The following is an 18,091-nucleotide window of genomic DNA, read 5'->3' as shown; positions in this document are numbered from 1 at the left end:
GTCCTTAATTGTGAAAAAATGCCACGGTTAGCTGAATTTGAGCTTAATCATATGGTTGAGATAATATTTAGATGACTATATATTATATTCCTTTTGAAGATAAATGAAAATCTACAAAGAAAACTATGATGCACCATAAGAGAGGCACCAATTACCAATAACAGAAAAGTATATCTAGCACAATAAGATGAATAGATAAATGAATAATAATATACATATTTACATATGTACATATTATAACAATTGTAAATAGTAATTATAATTATGTACAGTAAGCTACATGTACATATTTACATGCTAAAAACAATTCAACTAAATACAAAAGAATGAACATTGTTGAGACCAAACAATCTGATGAAAATACAATTCTTTCATGTTTTGTGTCTGTAGACAACTCCACTGGCTGCCAATGATCTCATGAAATTTTTAAATATCTCAAGTTTAGAATCATATAATAATCAACCAATAAAATGCTGTGATCAATAAAAGATTTCCTTTCTACATTATATGTGAGTAAAAGCAAAACTATTGCTCACCATTCCAAATAATTCAATTAACTCAGGCCTTGCCCACTTGAAGAGGACACATAGCTCATGTTGTTTATTCGACATATTTATTTAGAAAACTTTAGAGCTTCTGGGCTAAATTCGACATAATATGATTTAAATAAGAATTTTGTCAGATAATGAACCAGATAAGAAACCTGCAAAAAATTGTATTGATAAAAAGACTTTCTTCAACATTTTTTAAATGCATTAAAAGGAATATTGTAGATTCAAATAGCTTCATAGGTTGAAACTATTTCCAATACAATCCCATCCTGCTATGTTTAGTAACACAATTCCCCCATACTTTTAAGTGCAATCTTAATAAGTGCAATATAAGGCATAATTTACACTTTTGGCATATTTAAGGCCACAGAGAATAAAGCATGAAATTTGGTATGATTGTGTCTGTTTGTTAGTTTAATGTCTAATGAAGTAGTATTGAGCAAGTCTATACTATACTCATGAAACATTGTTATCTCATGGAGGTAGATGATTTGGTTCGTAGGTACTCTAATACTACTGGAACTTTTTCCAACTTTGATTTGACTGTTTCAGGTAATAAGTCACTCTTCTGATACCTGTAATAAATAACCATACCAATTAAAATACTACATACTAAATCGAAATATCTGAGCCAAATAAAATAAATAGTCTGTTTTACAGGTCTTTTTAAAAAAAAAATTATTATTTATAATTTATAATTTATAAGCGCTTTTTCATATTTTCAACTGGAAAAAATCAGAGCAAGCGAAAGTATTTATAATTTATTTCCACAAAATGAAAGTAGGTTTTATCTATTCTCAATACATAGTAATCCCAAACTGTATTCACTAACGTACAACCAATCAAATGGCTGCTGTTAAAAACTTCAATGATACATAAGAGGCTTCATCAAGGTGTAAGTACGAAGTTCGTTCAAGCTTGATATTGTAACGACAAATTCTAGAAAAGCATATATTAAGATGACCATAATATGGTATACATTATGATATCTCTTCAATATTATTTATAATGATGAATATACTTACTTATAAAGTTTACCATGTTGATCAATATAAGTTACAGTGGTAGCTGAAGATTTAACACTTAACTGTGAACCATCATTAAACTTAACCCAAATCTCCCCATTACCATGCTGAGAATTCAAAATATTGAAATATAGTTTAGGAGAAAACTAGAGTGGAAATCTAAAGGTACTCTTTGTCCAATTTAGATAAAAAATTCACATAAAATTTTTGAGTCAAATAGGTATTGAATATCTGATCTGGTAATGATTTGGATGCAATTAGGTGACTCAGACAGTGCTTCTAAAAGTCTGTTGGCTTTCTCCTGACCCAGACAGAAAACCTAATCTAAATCTTGTTTTGAGCACAATTCCTTCACTAAACTTAACTCATTTAAAAGGGCAGTAAGTAAATATTTCATTATCAATAACGTTGTAAATTATACCCGAAAATATTTCTATAGTCTGATATTTACATCAATGTATATACACTTGATCAAACTGAATTCGTTTTAAATGTTTTAATTAAAAACAGATTGTACTCAGAGTTAAGGAAACAGCCCACACTAGGTTTGATGTTGGGCATCAAAAGACTCTACCAACGAAAAAATCATAATGCCCTTTCAAAGATACTTTTCATCTCAAAATTGACGATTAACCAACCTGAGCTGCCCAACCAATATTTGGTACAAACATCTGCCTGACAACTTCCTGTCTAGAATGTCTGGTATTGATTTCAGAAGAAGCATTAGACATCACTGTTAGTTGTGATGTCATTGTGTTGTTATGTGACATAGTCTCTGTCATAGTTGACATCACTGTACCATTAAATGATGGCATAGGCTGAAATAAAACAAAGAAAGATATAATATAGTGCTCAAATTGCTACTGATATGTTCTACCCAACTATACTTGTTATGGATGTCCACTTTATCAATGCATAAGGAAATATTTTGAAACTTTTGATGTGCCATAAATTGAATTTCTACCACCTAAAGAGCCCACTTTAAACAGATATTTAGAATATCACTAAACTTAAAAAAAAAAGGCATTGTCATGGTTTCATGATTTATTTTTAGCAAAAGCCTAGTCTTTTCTGATTTACAACTGTCAACGCCCCTCAGTCTAATGTCCTATCTAATTGACTGATAGAGGTCAACATGGTTAAAAATTCCCAATCTACAACCCAAATCCATGGAATCCTTTTCTAGAGGGCAAGCTACCAAATAATAAAAGTACTAGTTTTGTGAACAGAAATGTAGTCTTGATATCTCAGATACAACAGTGAGAAATTGAAAATTTACCATTGGTGATTTAAGTTGAAATTTGGAGCTATCTGATTCACTAGGTGTAGGTGTATTTTTATTATCACCAGGTGTTGAAGGTGTTTTACTACTCTCACTACCATCTGATGAATTTGGTCTCCTGAAACATGTTACATTATTTGATTATTTTGATTATTTATATAAGATTTGAACGACATATAGAAGCGAGGAGCACATATAACAAAAACACAAGACAATATCCCTTATATTATAATCTATACCTTAAAATCACTACTCCAACCACTGTGAATTTTTTGTTTAAATCTATTTTCACTTTTTACTTGAATTTAGCTTGGATGCCTTAATCTTTGCTTTTTTACCAGATACCTTTCTGAAAAAAATCTGATGCCTGTTTGTCTACAATCAAGTTTTTATCAGGTCAAGGGCAATAACTCCAAGAGTTTAAATCAAGCTTGTCTGAAATGATCATTACACATATATGCTACTTCCATCTATTGTGCTCATGTTGACAACTTGATAAGTAGACATGGGTATCTATTCTTACCTTCCAACAATAACAGGGAAGAGTTGTTCTTTCATTAAGCCTGTTTTCTGTACAGTAGTAATAGCAGTTTCTAATTCTAGACATTGATGTCGACACTGTTTAACAAATTCCAGACAATCTTGTGTCTCTAAACACAACCTGGATTCAGCTTCTTTTGATTCTAATGTTAAACTTGTACCATTACTTTCTATAATCTTAATACCTTTATTATTAGCTGTGTATTTAGCACCTACAATATCATATCATACATAAATCATTTACTCTTAATGTATAAGCTTATAGTGATTTAATCAACAGCATTGTGGCTTATTGTTTACAGAATTTCTGTCCAGGGCACAAATACACGTATACAGAATGCAACACATAAGTGGATGACAATCGCTTTGAAAGTTCATGACATTGACCATGACAACAGCCAATAAAATCGCTGACAGCTTTCAAGAAAATGGCGCAGAAAATTTTCATTCAATCAATCTAAACTTTGCAATAAATAAACATAACAAGGTGTTGACACGGATGGAATTTAGTGTGGATATGTTTTTCTATGCCTGAAGCGCATATTTAACTCGTGGTATGTTCACAATTTGAACATAAATTCTGTCTACACTGTGTAGACCTATCAGCCTAATTGCCATATTTTTAATGCCTTTAGCTAATGTTCTACGATTGTGACTATTATTGGCTATAAGTATTCGCTAATATATAATCCAACCAAAACGCTGCATTTACAAACTTCTGTGATACGAGACAGGTGGCTATTTCAATTGAGGTATAAGACGAATTCATAAGATTCACATTGTGAAGATAGAGCTTTGGTCAGGAAATTGCACTTACCTTCATAGAAAATTGCCTCAAAGTCAGGTTCAGGGGAGTTTTCCATCAACATACATTTAGCTCTGTGTGTATATAAGGTTACTTTGGGTGTTTTAGATCGTACTAAATTCACAAATCTGTAAAAAATATGAGGATTTCTGACTTTCTATGCTTTATTTAGAAGATATTGATATTTTTTCTAGTATTTACCTGGTAATATTGTAAATAAACTACTTACCTGGCAGCATATTGATATTTTTTCTAGTATTTCTCTGGTAACATTGTAAATAAACTACTTACCTAGCAGCATATTGATATTTTTTCTAGTATTTCTCTGGTAATATTGTAAATAAACTACTTACCTAGCAGATTATTGATATTTTTTCCAGTATTTCTCTGGTAATGTTGTAAATAAACTACTTACCTGGCAGCATATTGATATTTTTTCTAGTATTTCTCTGGTAATATTGTAAATAAACTACTTACCTAGCAGCATATTGATATTTTGTCTAGTATTTCTCTGGTAATATTGTAAATAAACTACTTACCTGGCAGCATATTGATATTTTTTCCAGTATTTCTCTGGTAATGATGTAAATAAACTACTTACCTAGCAGATTATTGATATTTTTTCCAGTATTTCTCGGGTAATATTGTAAATAAACTACTTACCTAGCAGCATATTGATATTTTTTCTAGTATTTCTCTGGTAATATTGTAAATAAATTACTTACCTGGCAGCATATTGATATTTTGTCTAGTATTTCTTTGGTAATATTGTAAATAAGCTACTTACCTAGCAGCATATTGATATTTTGTCTAGTATTTCTCTGGTAATATTGTAAATAAACTACTTAACTAGCAGCATATTGATACTTTTTCCAGTATTTCTCTAGAAATGATGTAAATAAACTACTTACCTAGCAGCATATTGATATTTTTTCCAGTATTTCTCTGGTAATATTGTAAATAAACTACTTACCTAGCAGCATATTGATATTTTTTCCAGTATTTCTCTGGTAATGTTGTAAATAAACTACTTACCTAGCAGAATATTGATATTTTTTCCAGTATTTCTCTGGTAATGATGTAAATAAACTACTTACCTAGCAGCATATTGATATTTTTTCCAGTATTTCTCTGGTAATGTTGTAAATAAACTACTTACCTAGCAGCATATTGATATTTTTTCCAGTATTTCTCTGGTAATGATGTAAATAAACTACTTACCTAGCAGCATATTGATATTTTTTCCAGTATTTCTCTGGTAATGTTGTATAGGTAAATTTTTTGGAAGGTAAATCTGTTGGTGGATTAGATTGATCTGATATTCTAGTACCATGTCCATTATTAGGTTGCCACATAGATATCTGCAATATAATAAATTTGTTATATATAAACAATATTAGCTATGTGGACTCTCAAAAGGGATTCTGAGTTGGAAAAACTAGTTGTAGAGTAGTATAACAGAATCTCTTAATAGAATAATAGTACTATTGACTACTATATGACTACTTAGTCTTTAAATGGCAAGAAAATATTTTTGTCGCTTCACTTGAAAGAACCTTATATTTACAGTGCAATTATGCATTGTGCACAACACCCCATGTCAACCTTTATACAACTTTAATTACTTGACGTTTACTTGACATTTACTTACATTTTGACCATCTGGTGATATCAAAAATATCTCTACAACTTTTTCTTCTTTACCTTTCTGTTTTAAAAATTCTAGGCATACTTCATTAGACTCTAAAATATTCACCTAAAATCACAGAAAAATAGATATGACAGTAAAAACATGCTTGGTTTGAATTTTTTTTTCCATTATATTTTATCGTATTATATTCTCTTCAAAAACCAATTGTTAACGTAATCGTATATTAAAACACATTCTATAATTCATATATTTATTCAGCTGTACGTCTTCACTCCAGGGGGATAACACATGAAGTAACGATATTAAAAGATGAGCTCATGCACGAAGCCATTACATGAATGTGCTATGAATATTCATTTACATGTTGAATATTCATATATGTTAACACCAATAACCGAAAGTTAAAAATCATTATATGGTTGCATGTCCAACATTTAAACGAGATTGAAATTAATCTCTGCAGCATATGGATTAATCAATTTTAGATGCCAAAAATCTTATTAGATATCGGATTTAAACTTTGCAGTTTACAAATGTAATTGAGTGCCAAATTCATACTTTATCATAATTCCAGGAAACTAAGAAAGAACCCCTGATTCATACTAGATGAACTTTTTCTGAAAATAAATATGCTTACTACATACCACTGCATTTTTAGTCTTCTGTCTAATAGGTCGTAGTCTTTCCGCTACAACTGGATTGACAAACGTTTCAATTGAACCACCTTTAGATACAGTATTATCACTACTAGCAGACGGTACTTCCCATCTAGGACTCATTAAATCTTGCACTAAACTTTTAGTACTTTTACATTCATTTTGTTTAGAGTTAAACTCTATAGGTCCTGGAAGGCCTTTTAACTGTGAAAACTTGTCCATAGTTTGGGAATGACTACTTTCATTTTTATGTCGTTCATGCATACTGTTTGTTTTTGAGTCTGAATTAAAACTGAGCACTCTTTTAGTATTTTGAAGGTTAAAATCCAAGTCTCCCTGCGATGATAGATCTGAGCTACCACTTAAATAGTTTTTAGATGATGTCACATGACCATTAGAACTACTAGTATCTGTAGATGACCGAAGTCCAGTGGTCACTACTTTGCCGATATCACTGCTATGGATTGAAGAAGTACCACCATTTGACCAGCCTGATGAACTAGGTGTTTGTGATGTTTCTTGGTATCTAGATGGATCAAATTGTTGTTTACCATAAAAATGATTCATCTTAGCTTTCAACATTTCAGATTCTCTTTCACTGTAATAATCATTATAAAGTTTAATCAATAAAGAATTATTAGAGATGAATGATATGAAATATGGATGTCATTTTGGCTACATCTATATAACAAAGAATAGTCTTTCTTAATCTTTTGCCAGTTGATCCAATCATAGATAAACTGGATATCAGATTATCATTGTAAAAAGTGATAACTTATCAATTGAAAAGGTTAATAACAAAAGGATATAAATGCAGATGGAACAAGAATATAAGATAAGCAAATAAAATAACTCTGTCTTGTTTTGGATTTTTAAATTGTGAAGAGTGAAATTCTTGTCTAAATTTCATACTGATCATTATTAATAATAATAATTCTTCTAAAATCATTACAAACCTGTCTCTTAGTCTCACTGGAGGTGAAGGTGGGTGACGAAAAACACCATTAGAATTTTTATTAGGCTGTGTGAACATTTGAGCATTACTTTCATATCTATTGGTATTTCTGTTACATTTGTCATTGTTTTCATCCACCTCACAAATATCAGAGATAGGAAAAGCTGGGAAAGGTTTGGATCTACTACTAGTAGTTGAGGTGGCTCTAGATGACATAGTACCTTGACCACTGTCCATTGACATCTCAGCATACTGAAATATAAACAGTTAGGTAGTCAAAATATTATCAGTAAAGAAAAATTGCTTGGAATGTAACAAATCTTCACATTATCAGGTCCTTATGTAGATGAGTTTGAAGCACCTTGTCAGTAAATTTATTTCATGGAAATTTTTCCAGGAAGCACTCAATGATGACAACCGAATGACAACTTTCAAAAGACCTGAAAACATTTCCTTGTTTTCGTCAAACAAATGGTGGTTGTAGGTCCTAATCTCAGTCGGCGTGTGAAAGTCTTGTAACCGTGAATAAGTCACCATTTCTCATTATGTATGGATACTGATAATCAATACTAAGAAGTTTAGCCAAGGACAAGCTTGTGAATCTATTTGTTGTCATCCTTGTAGTAAATTGTTGTCTCTTTTTCAGCAATTATTTAGATAACATTTGAATTTTATTCTGCATACAAAATAAATGGAAGAAATATAAATGGTACCTTTTTAGAGATTTTTCTAGATATAGTTGGTAATCCTGATCTGGTCATAAAAGGATGTTTAACTAAATCTGTAAAGTTAAACAAGATGATTGTCATAATAATGGTTTGATAACACAATAACTCGAAAATAATGTAATATCAAGACTATCATTTAATATCATGTACTGCAGCTTGATATTAATTATTTTTCCAACTATATAGCTTTAAAGCCAAGGTTCCGGACCCTTTCAGGTAGCAATCCCATTCCAGAAACTCAGATTAGATTGTGACCCTTCAATGTAAAAACAAAGCTTCAGGTTACAATCAATTTTATTGTGATATTGTAATCACAGTTCAATATTTGACAGCAAAAGCATTGATCAATGTGATTGTCGTGTCCATTTCTCAGTGACGAGTTTTAAACACAGTACAACACCACTCAGCACAACAATCATGTCCTTCTCTATTTGTAATGTTATGATGACAATCATTTCACAAACCATATCAATTTATAAAAAGTCAAGCCTGTGACCCAAAGAAAAGTGTGTTACGACCCAGAGGTTGCGAGTCCAGGCTTTTAAGGATTCAAAAGTGTGTAAAAAACATATGACTTATAGCTGTTTTTTTTTTTCACCATTTAAATTTCCTGCTCAATATCAAAATTTATAACCAAGTTATGTATCAAAATGATTAGTAATAAAAACATTTGAGTTTTTGGTGGAATTTTAGTCAATCAATAAACTTGTAGGTTGAAAACAATCAATCAAGAATAATCTCTTGCTGGGTGGAATTTAGATCTTTCAGAGGACCCTTGATAAATAGTGGATCTTAAAGGAGTGGTTATTTCAAAAGAAGTTGTCTGATTTAACATGTACCAAGTCTTGGTGCATAAATACATGATAAAAGGGACATAATTTGCATTAATCTGTGGTACAGTGTTTTTCTGAACCTGTGTTACGAACAAGGGAACAGTAGGGTACTGTTGTTGTGATAAATAACCATTATTCCTACCTTTTAAAGAAATTCTGTCTTTAGGATTTTTTCTCAGTAAAGATTGGATGAGATCTGTGGCTTCAGGTGACAGATGATTGGGTATTTCATAATCAGCTAAGATTACTCTATTTAATGTACTTTTTACAGCATCTGTATCAAATGGTGGTTTCCCCACTAGAAATGTATACAACATACATCCAAGAGACCATACATCAGCTTCTAAACCATGGGCAGATCTTGAAGCTACTTCACTATAAACAATGAACAAAATATAAAACAGTTTTAAAGACGGGTTTCCTTATTTTTTAGTGTCAAATTAAGCAAACTCTTTGATTAATTGGTGCTTCTAGTGAGTTATCATGCATTCTTAATCATATCATCATGTTATTATTGCATATAATTAAGTGTTCTAACCAATCATAAATGTCCATGTATGTACTGTCTGGATAAACAAAAACAAGACTTTTTTGATCTTTCTTGATCGGTCACTCATTGGAATTCTGATGGTAATTCTCTTCTAAATTAGCTTATCTGAATTAATTATGGACATGTGAGACAAACTGGTATTTTTCTAAGTCATTAGAACACCTCTACTTTCTATTCATATAAGTATTAGCAAATTGAAAATAAGGGATCCCATCTTTAAGGCAAAGATATTTCCGATTTGAGATTAGAAATAGAAATTAACTAGCATAAAATGGCTCAGCTGGCTATCGTATTATATTAATAATATTTTGTTACTATTTTTTTTTCAAACTATAGCCAATAGATCAACACACTGAATCACATTTATAATAATATAAGTTTAAGCTTATATAATATGTCTTCTTTGGCTTTGAGCCATATCAATGCTTGAATCTTTAAACCTTTTGATAGACAGGTTTTTTTTGTTCTGCAGTTTAAGATACAACAAATATAAAAAGAGTACATGATTTGCAGCCAAAAAAAGAGAAGGAGAGATGATTTTCAACCCAACATTGTGCCTTTATGATGGAGAGAGAGTTAAAAATAAACAAATAAGACAGAATTAAATGGCTTCTGAGGGCACGAATCTCCCAGCATACACCCTTTAATTCAATAGTCATAGTATTAACAATAATAACTTACGGTGAAATATAGTTAGGAGTACCACACATGGTAAAATGTTTCTCATCTGGAACTGATAACTGTGTGGCTAATCCAAAATCTGCTATTTTCTATAAAAAAATATTGTTGTTAAATGGCAGGTGATCATCATTTAGAACATTTCAACCCTTTTCTTTCCATTACACATTTCTGGATCCTTGATCCAATACATTACCACCCTGACACCTATAAATTCTTACTATTTCCTAATTTTCTCATAGATTTTTCCCTTAAAATCTAAATAGTCTTTAAGTTTATATAATATGCATAATGTATTTAAATTCCAGCAATGGACAGTTATGTTTAAATGCAAATGAACTATAACGAATGGAGTTTTACATCCTACTTTTCTGCACCATGTGGGCTAATGAAGACGGGCAACGCCATGCAGGTTGCAATGAGGGAAATTCTACCAGGACAGAGGTATTAGCCTGCTCTTTTTCGACGGGGGAGAAACCAGGTTGAAAAATCTGAAGGTATTATCTCAACCTATGACAGGACCTTCAGGTTAGAGAGCAAGCGTGTAACTCACTGAACAACCATGGCCCCCATGTTTAAAGTGATACTAGTCTTAGAATGAACATGAAATTTAAGAATTATAAACTTGGCCAATAAGAGCATATATTCATCAGAAGATATACCTGGTGTCATAAATAACATAACAGGATTCTTATATAATCCGATAAATCTAAAAAACTTATTAATTATCCATAAATATGCACTAAACTATTGAAAAACGCTTAATATTAAGATTAAGTGTTTTTCAGTAATTACTTAGTTTTATGAATTTTCAATTTTCTAGATTTTACAGGGATTCTGTTGTAACTTTATGACACCAGGTTAAGTTCACTGATGAATATAATAATACTCATTCTTGAGAACTTCAATTTTATGTTCATTCTAAGACGTATTATCACTTTAAAACCAAGACCTTTTTCTACTTAAAAATGGATCAATAAACGGAAAATGTGACAAACTATATACCATATAACTTACTAAATTATTATCTCGACTCAATAAAAGATTAGACAATGTTAAATCTATTATAATATACCATGAGAATGAATATAACTTACTAGATTATTATCTCGACTCAATAAAAGATCAGACAATGTTAAATCTATTATAATATACCATGAGAATGAATATAACTTACTAGATTATTATCTCGACTCAATAAAAGATTAGATAATGTTAAATCTCTATGTAAAATACCATGAGAATGAATATAACTTACTAGATTATTATCTCGACTCAATAAAAGATTAGATAATGTTAAATCTCTACTATAATATACCATGAGAATGAATATAACTTACTAGATTATTATCTCGACTCAATAAAAGATTAGATAATGTTAAATCTCTACTATAATATACCATGAGAATGAATATAACTTACTAGATTATTATCTCGACTCAATAAAAGATCAGATAATGTTAAATCTCTACTATAATATACCATGAGAATGAATATAACTTACTAGATTATTATCTCGACTCAATAAAAGATCAGATAATGTTAAATCTCTACTATAATATACCATGAGAATGAATATAACTTACTAGATTATTATCTTGACTCAATAAAAGATCAGATAATGTTAAATCTCTACTATAATATACCATGAGAATGAATATAACTTACTAGATTATTATCTCGACTCAATAAAAGATTAGATAATGTTAAATCTCTATTATAATATACCATGAGAATGAATATAACTTACTAGATTATTATCTCGACTCAATAAAAGATTAGATAATGTTAAATCTCTATTATAATATACCATGAGAATGAATATAACTTACTAGATTATTATCTCGACTCAATAAAAGATTAGATAATGTTAAATCTCTACTATAATATACCATGAGAGGAATGAATATAACTTACTAGATTATTATCTCGACTCAATAAAAGATTAGATAATGTTAAATCTCTATTATAATATACCATGAGAATGAATATAACTTACTAGATTATTATCTCGACTCAATAAAAGATTAGATAATGTTAAATCTCTACTATAATATACCATGAGAATGAATATAACTTACTAGATTATTATCTCGACTCAATAAAAGATCAGATAATGTTAAATCTCTACTATAATATACCATGAGAATGAATATAACTTACTAGATTATTATCTCGACTCAATAAAAGATTAGATAATGTTAAATCTCTATGTAAAATACCATGAGAATGAATATAACTTACTAGATTATTATCTCGACTCAATAAAAGATTAGATAATGTTAAATCTCTATTATAATATACCATGAGAATGAATATAACTTACTAGATTATTATCTCGACTCAATAAAAGATTAAATAATGTTAAATCTCTATTATAATATACCATGAGAATGAATATAACTTACTAGATTATTATCTCGACTCAATAAAAGATTAGATAATGTTAAATCTCTACTATAATATACCATGAGAATGAATATAACTTACTAGATTATTATCTCGACTCAATAAAAGATTAGATAATGTTAAATCTCTATGTAAAATACCATGAGAATGAATATAACTTACTAGATTATTATCTCGACTCAATAAAAGATTAGATAATGTTAAATCTCTACTATAATATACCATGAGAATGAATATAACTTACTAGATTATTATCTCGACTCAATAAAAGATTAGATAATGTTAAATCTCTATTATAATATACCATGAGAATGAATATAACTTACTAGATTATTATCTCGACTCAATAAAAGATTAGATAATGTTAAATCTCTATGTAAAATATACCATGAGAATGAATATAACTTACTAGATTATTATCTCGACTCAATAAAAGATTAGATAATGTTAAATCTCTATTATAATATACCATGAGAATGAATATAACTTACTAGATTATTATCTCGACTCAATAAAAGATTAGATAATGTTAAATCTCTATGTAAAATACCATGAGAATGAAGATAAAACATTCCTTCAACAATCTGCTTCATAAAATGACGTGCTGAAATGAAGAATCATATCAATTTATCAAATTATGGTTAGACCAAATTATAAATTTGGAATAATTTTTTCTGTTAATAAAAATGTTTAATCAATTTATCTGTTCAATTCAAAGCACATACTTCTTCATTAACCTCATGCTGAAAGGCATATTTTTGGTCTTTGGCACATGGATAACTACAATTGAGCTATATCATTTAAATTTAAGTTTTAACATACCTTCATCTTCAGATAAAACTTTACAATGTGTTTTTAAATAGCGCTGTAATTCACCATTATGACATATCTCAATAACTAAATATACATAATTATTATCTTCAAAATAATTATATAACTGGAAGAAAAATATATTTATATCAAAAACTTAAACTAAGTCTTAGTTTTTATCTGCTGACCTTATTTCAGATAGAGCATCCAATAGTCATAGTGTGGTTATGTGAAAGAAATGTCGTTCATAGGTTCTAATCACAGTCAACAGTAAAAGTGAAGTGATCTTGAATATGGCACCTTTCTTCAATATTCCAGTTGCAGTGCTGCAGATAATACAGAAAAGACTAATGTCAAAGGGTAATGACCAAGGACTAGCTGAAAGACAGAAACCCTGTGATCCCATGTTGTTAACCTTTGAAAAAGATAGTGAATTTTCTCATTTGATCTAAACTTTTTGGTAAATATAAGGTTTATGAAAACCTGTTGAAAATTAATGGAGTAGTATTTTGAGATCAAGGGGGGTAACTCAAATTGTTGCAAACTGTCCAACTTTATTTTTTGATGGTATCTTGATAGAGAGATGATTGAATATCAATTTTAAAGTTCAGCTGTGGATTTGAATCATTAGATTATAATCAAAAAAAATTTTCAAAATACCTCTAAAATAGAAGGATGCTTTAATCTGGAATGGATTTCAACTTCCTTTTTAACTCTTGTTACCATACCAGCAGCTTTCATCAACTTTTTATCTATCTGTAAAAACAGATCATACATAATGTAACATAATAATTAAATTCAGATAATATTGAAACAAAAGATATTCTGAAGATAACCAGACTAATCAAGAGTGTAAATGGCATCAAATGAAAGAACTATGAATATAAAGTGTAAAGAGAAAAAGCCAGTCCAATTCATTCAGAGAAACACATTTGATAAACTTAAACTGTTATAGTCTGGTATTGTCATAGTTATAGAAATAAATCACAACATCTTGTAAGAAATTGTTTCCCAATTATGTATATTTGTGAAAAATATAATTCAGTACAATATGCCATAGCTAATTCAGTCATCCATCAAATGCCAAGTACAATGAAAAATAATCATTCCTCTCTTACACATACAAATTGATATCATTCATGATGCAATTTAAAACTGATGACATATCAAATGCAGCTTTAGATGTTTTACAAAGCATAGATCTACTTACCATTTTGATAGCTACTTCAACACCAGTTTTATTGGACCTTGCCCTGTATACACAGGCAAAGGCCCCCTTCCCCAGAAGGTTGAGGACCTGGTAGTCCTGAAATGATATGGAATAACGTTTTAAACACATTTAGAATTAGGTCTACATTATATAATGGCAACGTTTAATATATTGAGAACATGTGGGAAGCACACCTTAATTGATTCAGCCATATCAAAACTAGACACTAGCGGTTGTTAATTTGAAAATATTTCAACCACTGGATGAATGACTTGTAAACGCACTGTCAGGATTGATTCTACTGTATTCAGGTAGAGTATAATGGAGGTAATTAGAGATTAATTAATGAGTCTAATCAAGGCTATTTAACTTTTACACATAATCCTAATAGCTCACTAATGATATCCAACTGCACAGATGTACTGCACAATTAAACATGTCTTGACCTAATGATGATAAAATTTTAAATATGAACTCTGCAAATAATGTCAAAAAATGTTTCCTAACATCTTTCACATGCACAAGCTTATATGAAGACAATGTTAAACACGTAGAACATGTTAATTTATGTTTGAGCTTTCTTAACTCAATCAAATCACCAATCAAATGCGAATCGGTCAATCAATCAGTCGAAAATAGCTCAAGTTCTTTTATGAATATGTATACACATACCGAATTTCATTTGATTCCATCAAAAAATCTAGTTAGAGAGCTTTTACAAGCAAATATAGGTTAGGGGTATAAAAATGAAATGAATGGAGTTTTTACATCCTACTTTTATGCACCATGTGGGCTAATGATTACCAACTGTCCAGGGATCTTTACCGTGCACACAAGGTCTCGGTTTATTGTCCCATCAGAACGACTAGACGCTTTTTTCTATGTCAGTCCCTCTGACAGGGCGAAACTGACTTGAAAAATCCAAAGGTATTATCCCGCCCTATATAGCTATTTTGAACTCACAGAGTTCCCTTGTTTTTTTCCCCACACAAAGTCCAAAAAACCTTAGACACTTGGTTGACTTTTTAATCTTGTTCCTAAACTAAATAAAAATTATTGTTGACAGCTAGGTAAACAAGATATTTGAGTAAAAAAAAACAAGTTGGCTATTAGCTTCTTAATCGACTATAACCTATGTTACATTCCCCTAAATTCCCAAAATAGCTTTGCTTAAAAAAAGAGTCCACATATTAGTTGGCTAATATATGTATGTTTTGATCACCTTTCATACATATTGACCAAATATGGCCTATATGCAATTCTGCCAAATTCACCAATTTGACTCTTGTTTTACTATTTTCCTACTAATTAGACTCCAAGGACTTCAAAAAAGCGAATTAAAATCAGTTAGTTTGAAAACTAACTATTTGCAGTCTGCACAGTGGTCCACAAGAAGTGCTAAATTCATACTTGTCAACTGTCATTTTTCCTATTCTGAAATAAACCCCACATAACTCGACCAGTTTAAGAGCCAGGCTTTATACGGTATATAATTTGAAAAATCCTAAAATAATCCCATCATAAAACCTATCATTTATTATACTACCGTACCAGCACCGGCAATTATATTAATAATCAATCATACCTCAGCTAATCCAACTTTAAACATAGAAGGGGAATTACCGATATTATTTTTTGAATCAAAAGAATCGTTAAAAAAATATGTCTCCCATCTGGACACAAGTTTATAAATTTCTGCCTTTACTACTAGGCTATACAGTGACCTAAATTATTCTTACCACAAGACTTGACATAATCTACACTTGGAAGGAAAGTGGCTCTTTATAACAGAAAATCTGCAATATTTGGATTCAGGAGTCCTAAATATTTTCTATTATGGCACCGGTACCATAATAATAGATCAGATCTTAATAGCCTAGCATTCTGTTCAGTCTGCCTCTTCTTTCCTAGATTCCTCAGCCTGAGTAGGGTAGGACTAGTCAACAAAATGAAAATAAACTAGATCTCAAATTCTGATTTTCATTTAAGAAACAGGGCATCTAGATTTAATACTTTATACACTATTTAAATCTGCTATCCACATTAAAATCGATAAATACGGATAAAAGAGGCATAACCGTTTTTCGTTCAGTCCACCATGTTTTGTTTTTAACAGGATCGGACATGTCAGTTGAGCTTCAAGTTCATCTTGACAAACAAGAGAAACGAATGTAAACCATTTCAAATGAAGCCTACCTCAATTCCTTCGCCCATTTTCAGCTACATAAAAAAGAGCTATTATGTAATTCTCCCTGATATTATTCCAGACAAAAAGTCTAAGTAATCATGACTAAAATAACGGTATCGATTATAAATTAATCACGAACTTCTTGTTTGTTTTCATTTGAGAAAACCGTTCATAGAGCGCGCCTCGTAATCTTACCGGAAGTTAAGCCGCAGCAAATGTCTAAAACGTAGTCAATATAAAATATACAAGGAAGTAACCATGAGTTTTCTATAGATCACTTTCTACAAGCAATTGTATTAAAAACCACTGTAGTAAAATATTTAATATCCTTATTCTACTAAGATAAGATGAGTTGATTGCTTGAATTCATTAAAGGGACTATTGCTCCATTTCGGAGGTTGATAAATAATCTTCAGAAGTAATAGAAATATTAGCAAATCCTCAAATAAACTAGGAGGACGAGTCGTCTTTTATACACACAAACGCGGAAAATTCTGGCCACATTGGATCGAAGGATCAAATTTCGACGGTAAACTGTGAACACTATTGGCGTAGCTTAGTTTATTGTAGATATAATGTACTTGGACTTCTATGTCACTATCTGATTCGTCTGCCATTATGTTGTCCAGCTTCTCCAGAAAATGTGCCTCAACTCACGTGGACATAGTAAACGCGGCTACACGTCATTTTTTTTTTGGCGTACTGGTCACGTTACCCGCTTCCGAAAATTTATCTGCAGCATGTGCGTTTTGACTCTTAAGGCTTGTGTCCACATACCGTGGCATGCGTGATTTATGTTGCGTTTTCATACCGGCTAAAACTCGTCCGCGCCGCGTTGTACTATGTCCACATGAGGGTATAGGCTAATCAAAAAATCAAAAACACTAATGGTATGATTCTTGCCGGATTTTGACAAAACATGGTTTTATTATTCAGTACCGCACTGAAGATTGAATATTTGCCTTCTAGAGTTTTTATGAGCTCAAAATTGAACACATTTCAAGAACAAGGGCAATAACTCATACTCAATATTATTCAGTATCACCCTAAAGATTTGCATTTCAAATATTCTATATCATTCTTTTAAACTAACTTCACAAACATTGCTCTATCACTAGAGGTTACGCCTACATGCCTGTGCCTGTGCTTTCGTAACATTGCTTAACCGCAATATTACAACCTTAAATTCCTAAAGAGTTCAGAAGAAGTGTATAACTGAA

The 18,091-nt window shown here is 30.7% G+C and overlaps 1 protein-coding gene across 1 annotated transcript; it reads right to left on the bottom strand.

Annotated features, from left to right (window-relative positions):
* Nucleotides 1-1,020: 1,020 nt before the first annotated feature.
* LOTGIDRAFT_111267 (hypothetical protein) lies at nucleotides 1,021-14,812 on the bottom strand (the record flags this gene model as incomplete). The annotated part of the gene is made up of 17 exons (XM_009049060.1): nucleotides 1,021-1,126; nucleotides 1,577-1,683; nucleotides 2,215-2,349; nucleotides 2,835-2,976; nucleotides 3,382-3,610; nucleotides 4,216-4,331; nucleotides 5,425-5,564; nucleotides 5,855-5,959; nucleotides 6,499-7,001; nucleotides 7,513-7,717; nucleotides 8,179-8,246; nucleotides 9,169-9,401; nucleotides 10,258-10,346; nucleotides 13,155-13,267; nucleotides 13,486-13,600; nucleotides 14,134-14,229; nucleotides 14,684-14,812. 17 exons carry the CDS (start codon nucleotides 14,810-14,812, stop codon nucleotides 1,021-1,023), a joined length of 2,631 nt encoding a protein of 876 aa, XP_009047308.1.
* Nucleotides 14,813-18,091: the final 3,279 nt, after the last annotated feature.

Source organism: Lottia gigantea, assembly GCF_000327385.1.
Source record: "Lottia gigantea unplaced genomic scaffold LOTGIsca_13, whole genome shotgun sequence".
Taxonomy (NCBI): domain Eukaryota; kingdom Metazoa; phylum Mollusca; class Gastropoda; family Lottiidae; genus Lottia; species Lottia gigantea.
The sequence above is the reverse complement of the archived record's forward strand: the minus strand, read 5'-3'. Positions and strand labels throughout refer to the sequence as shown.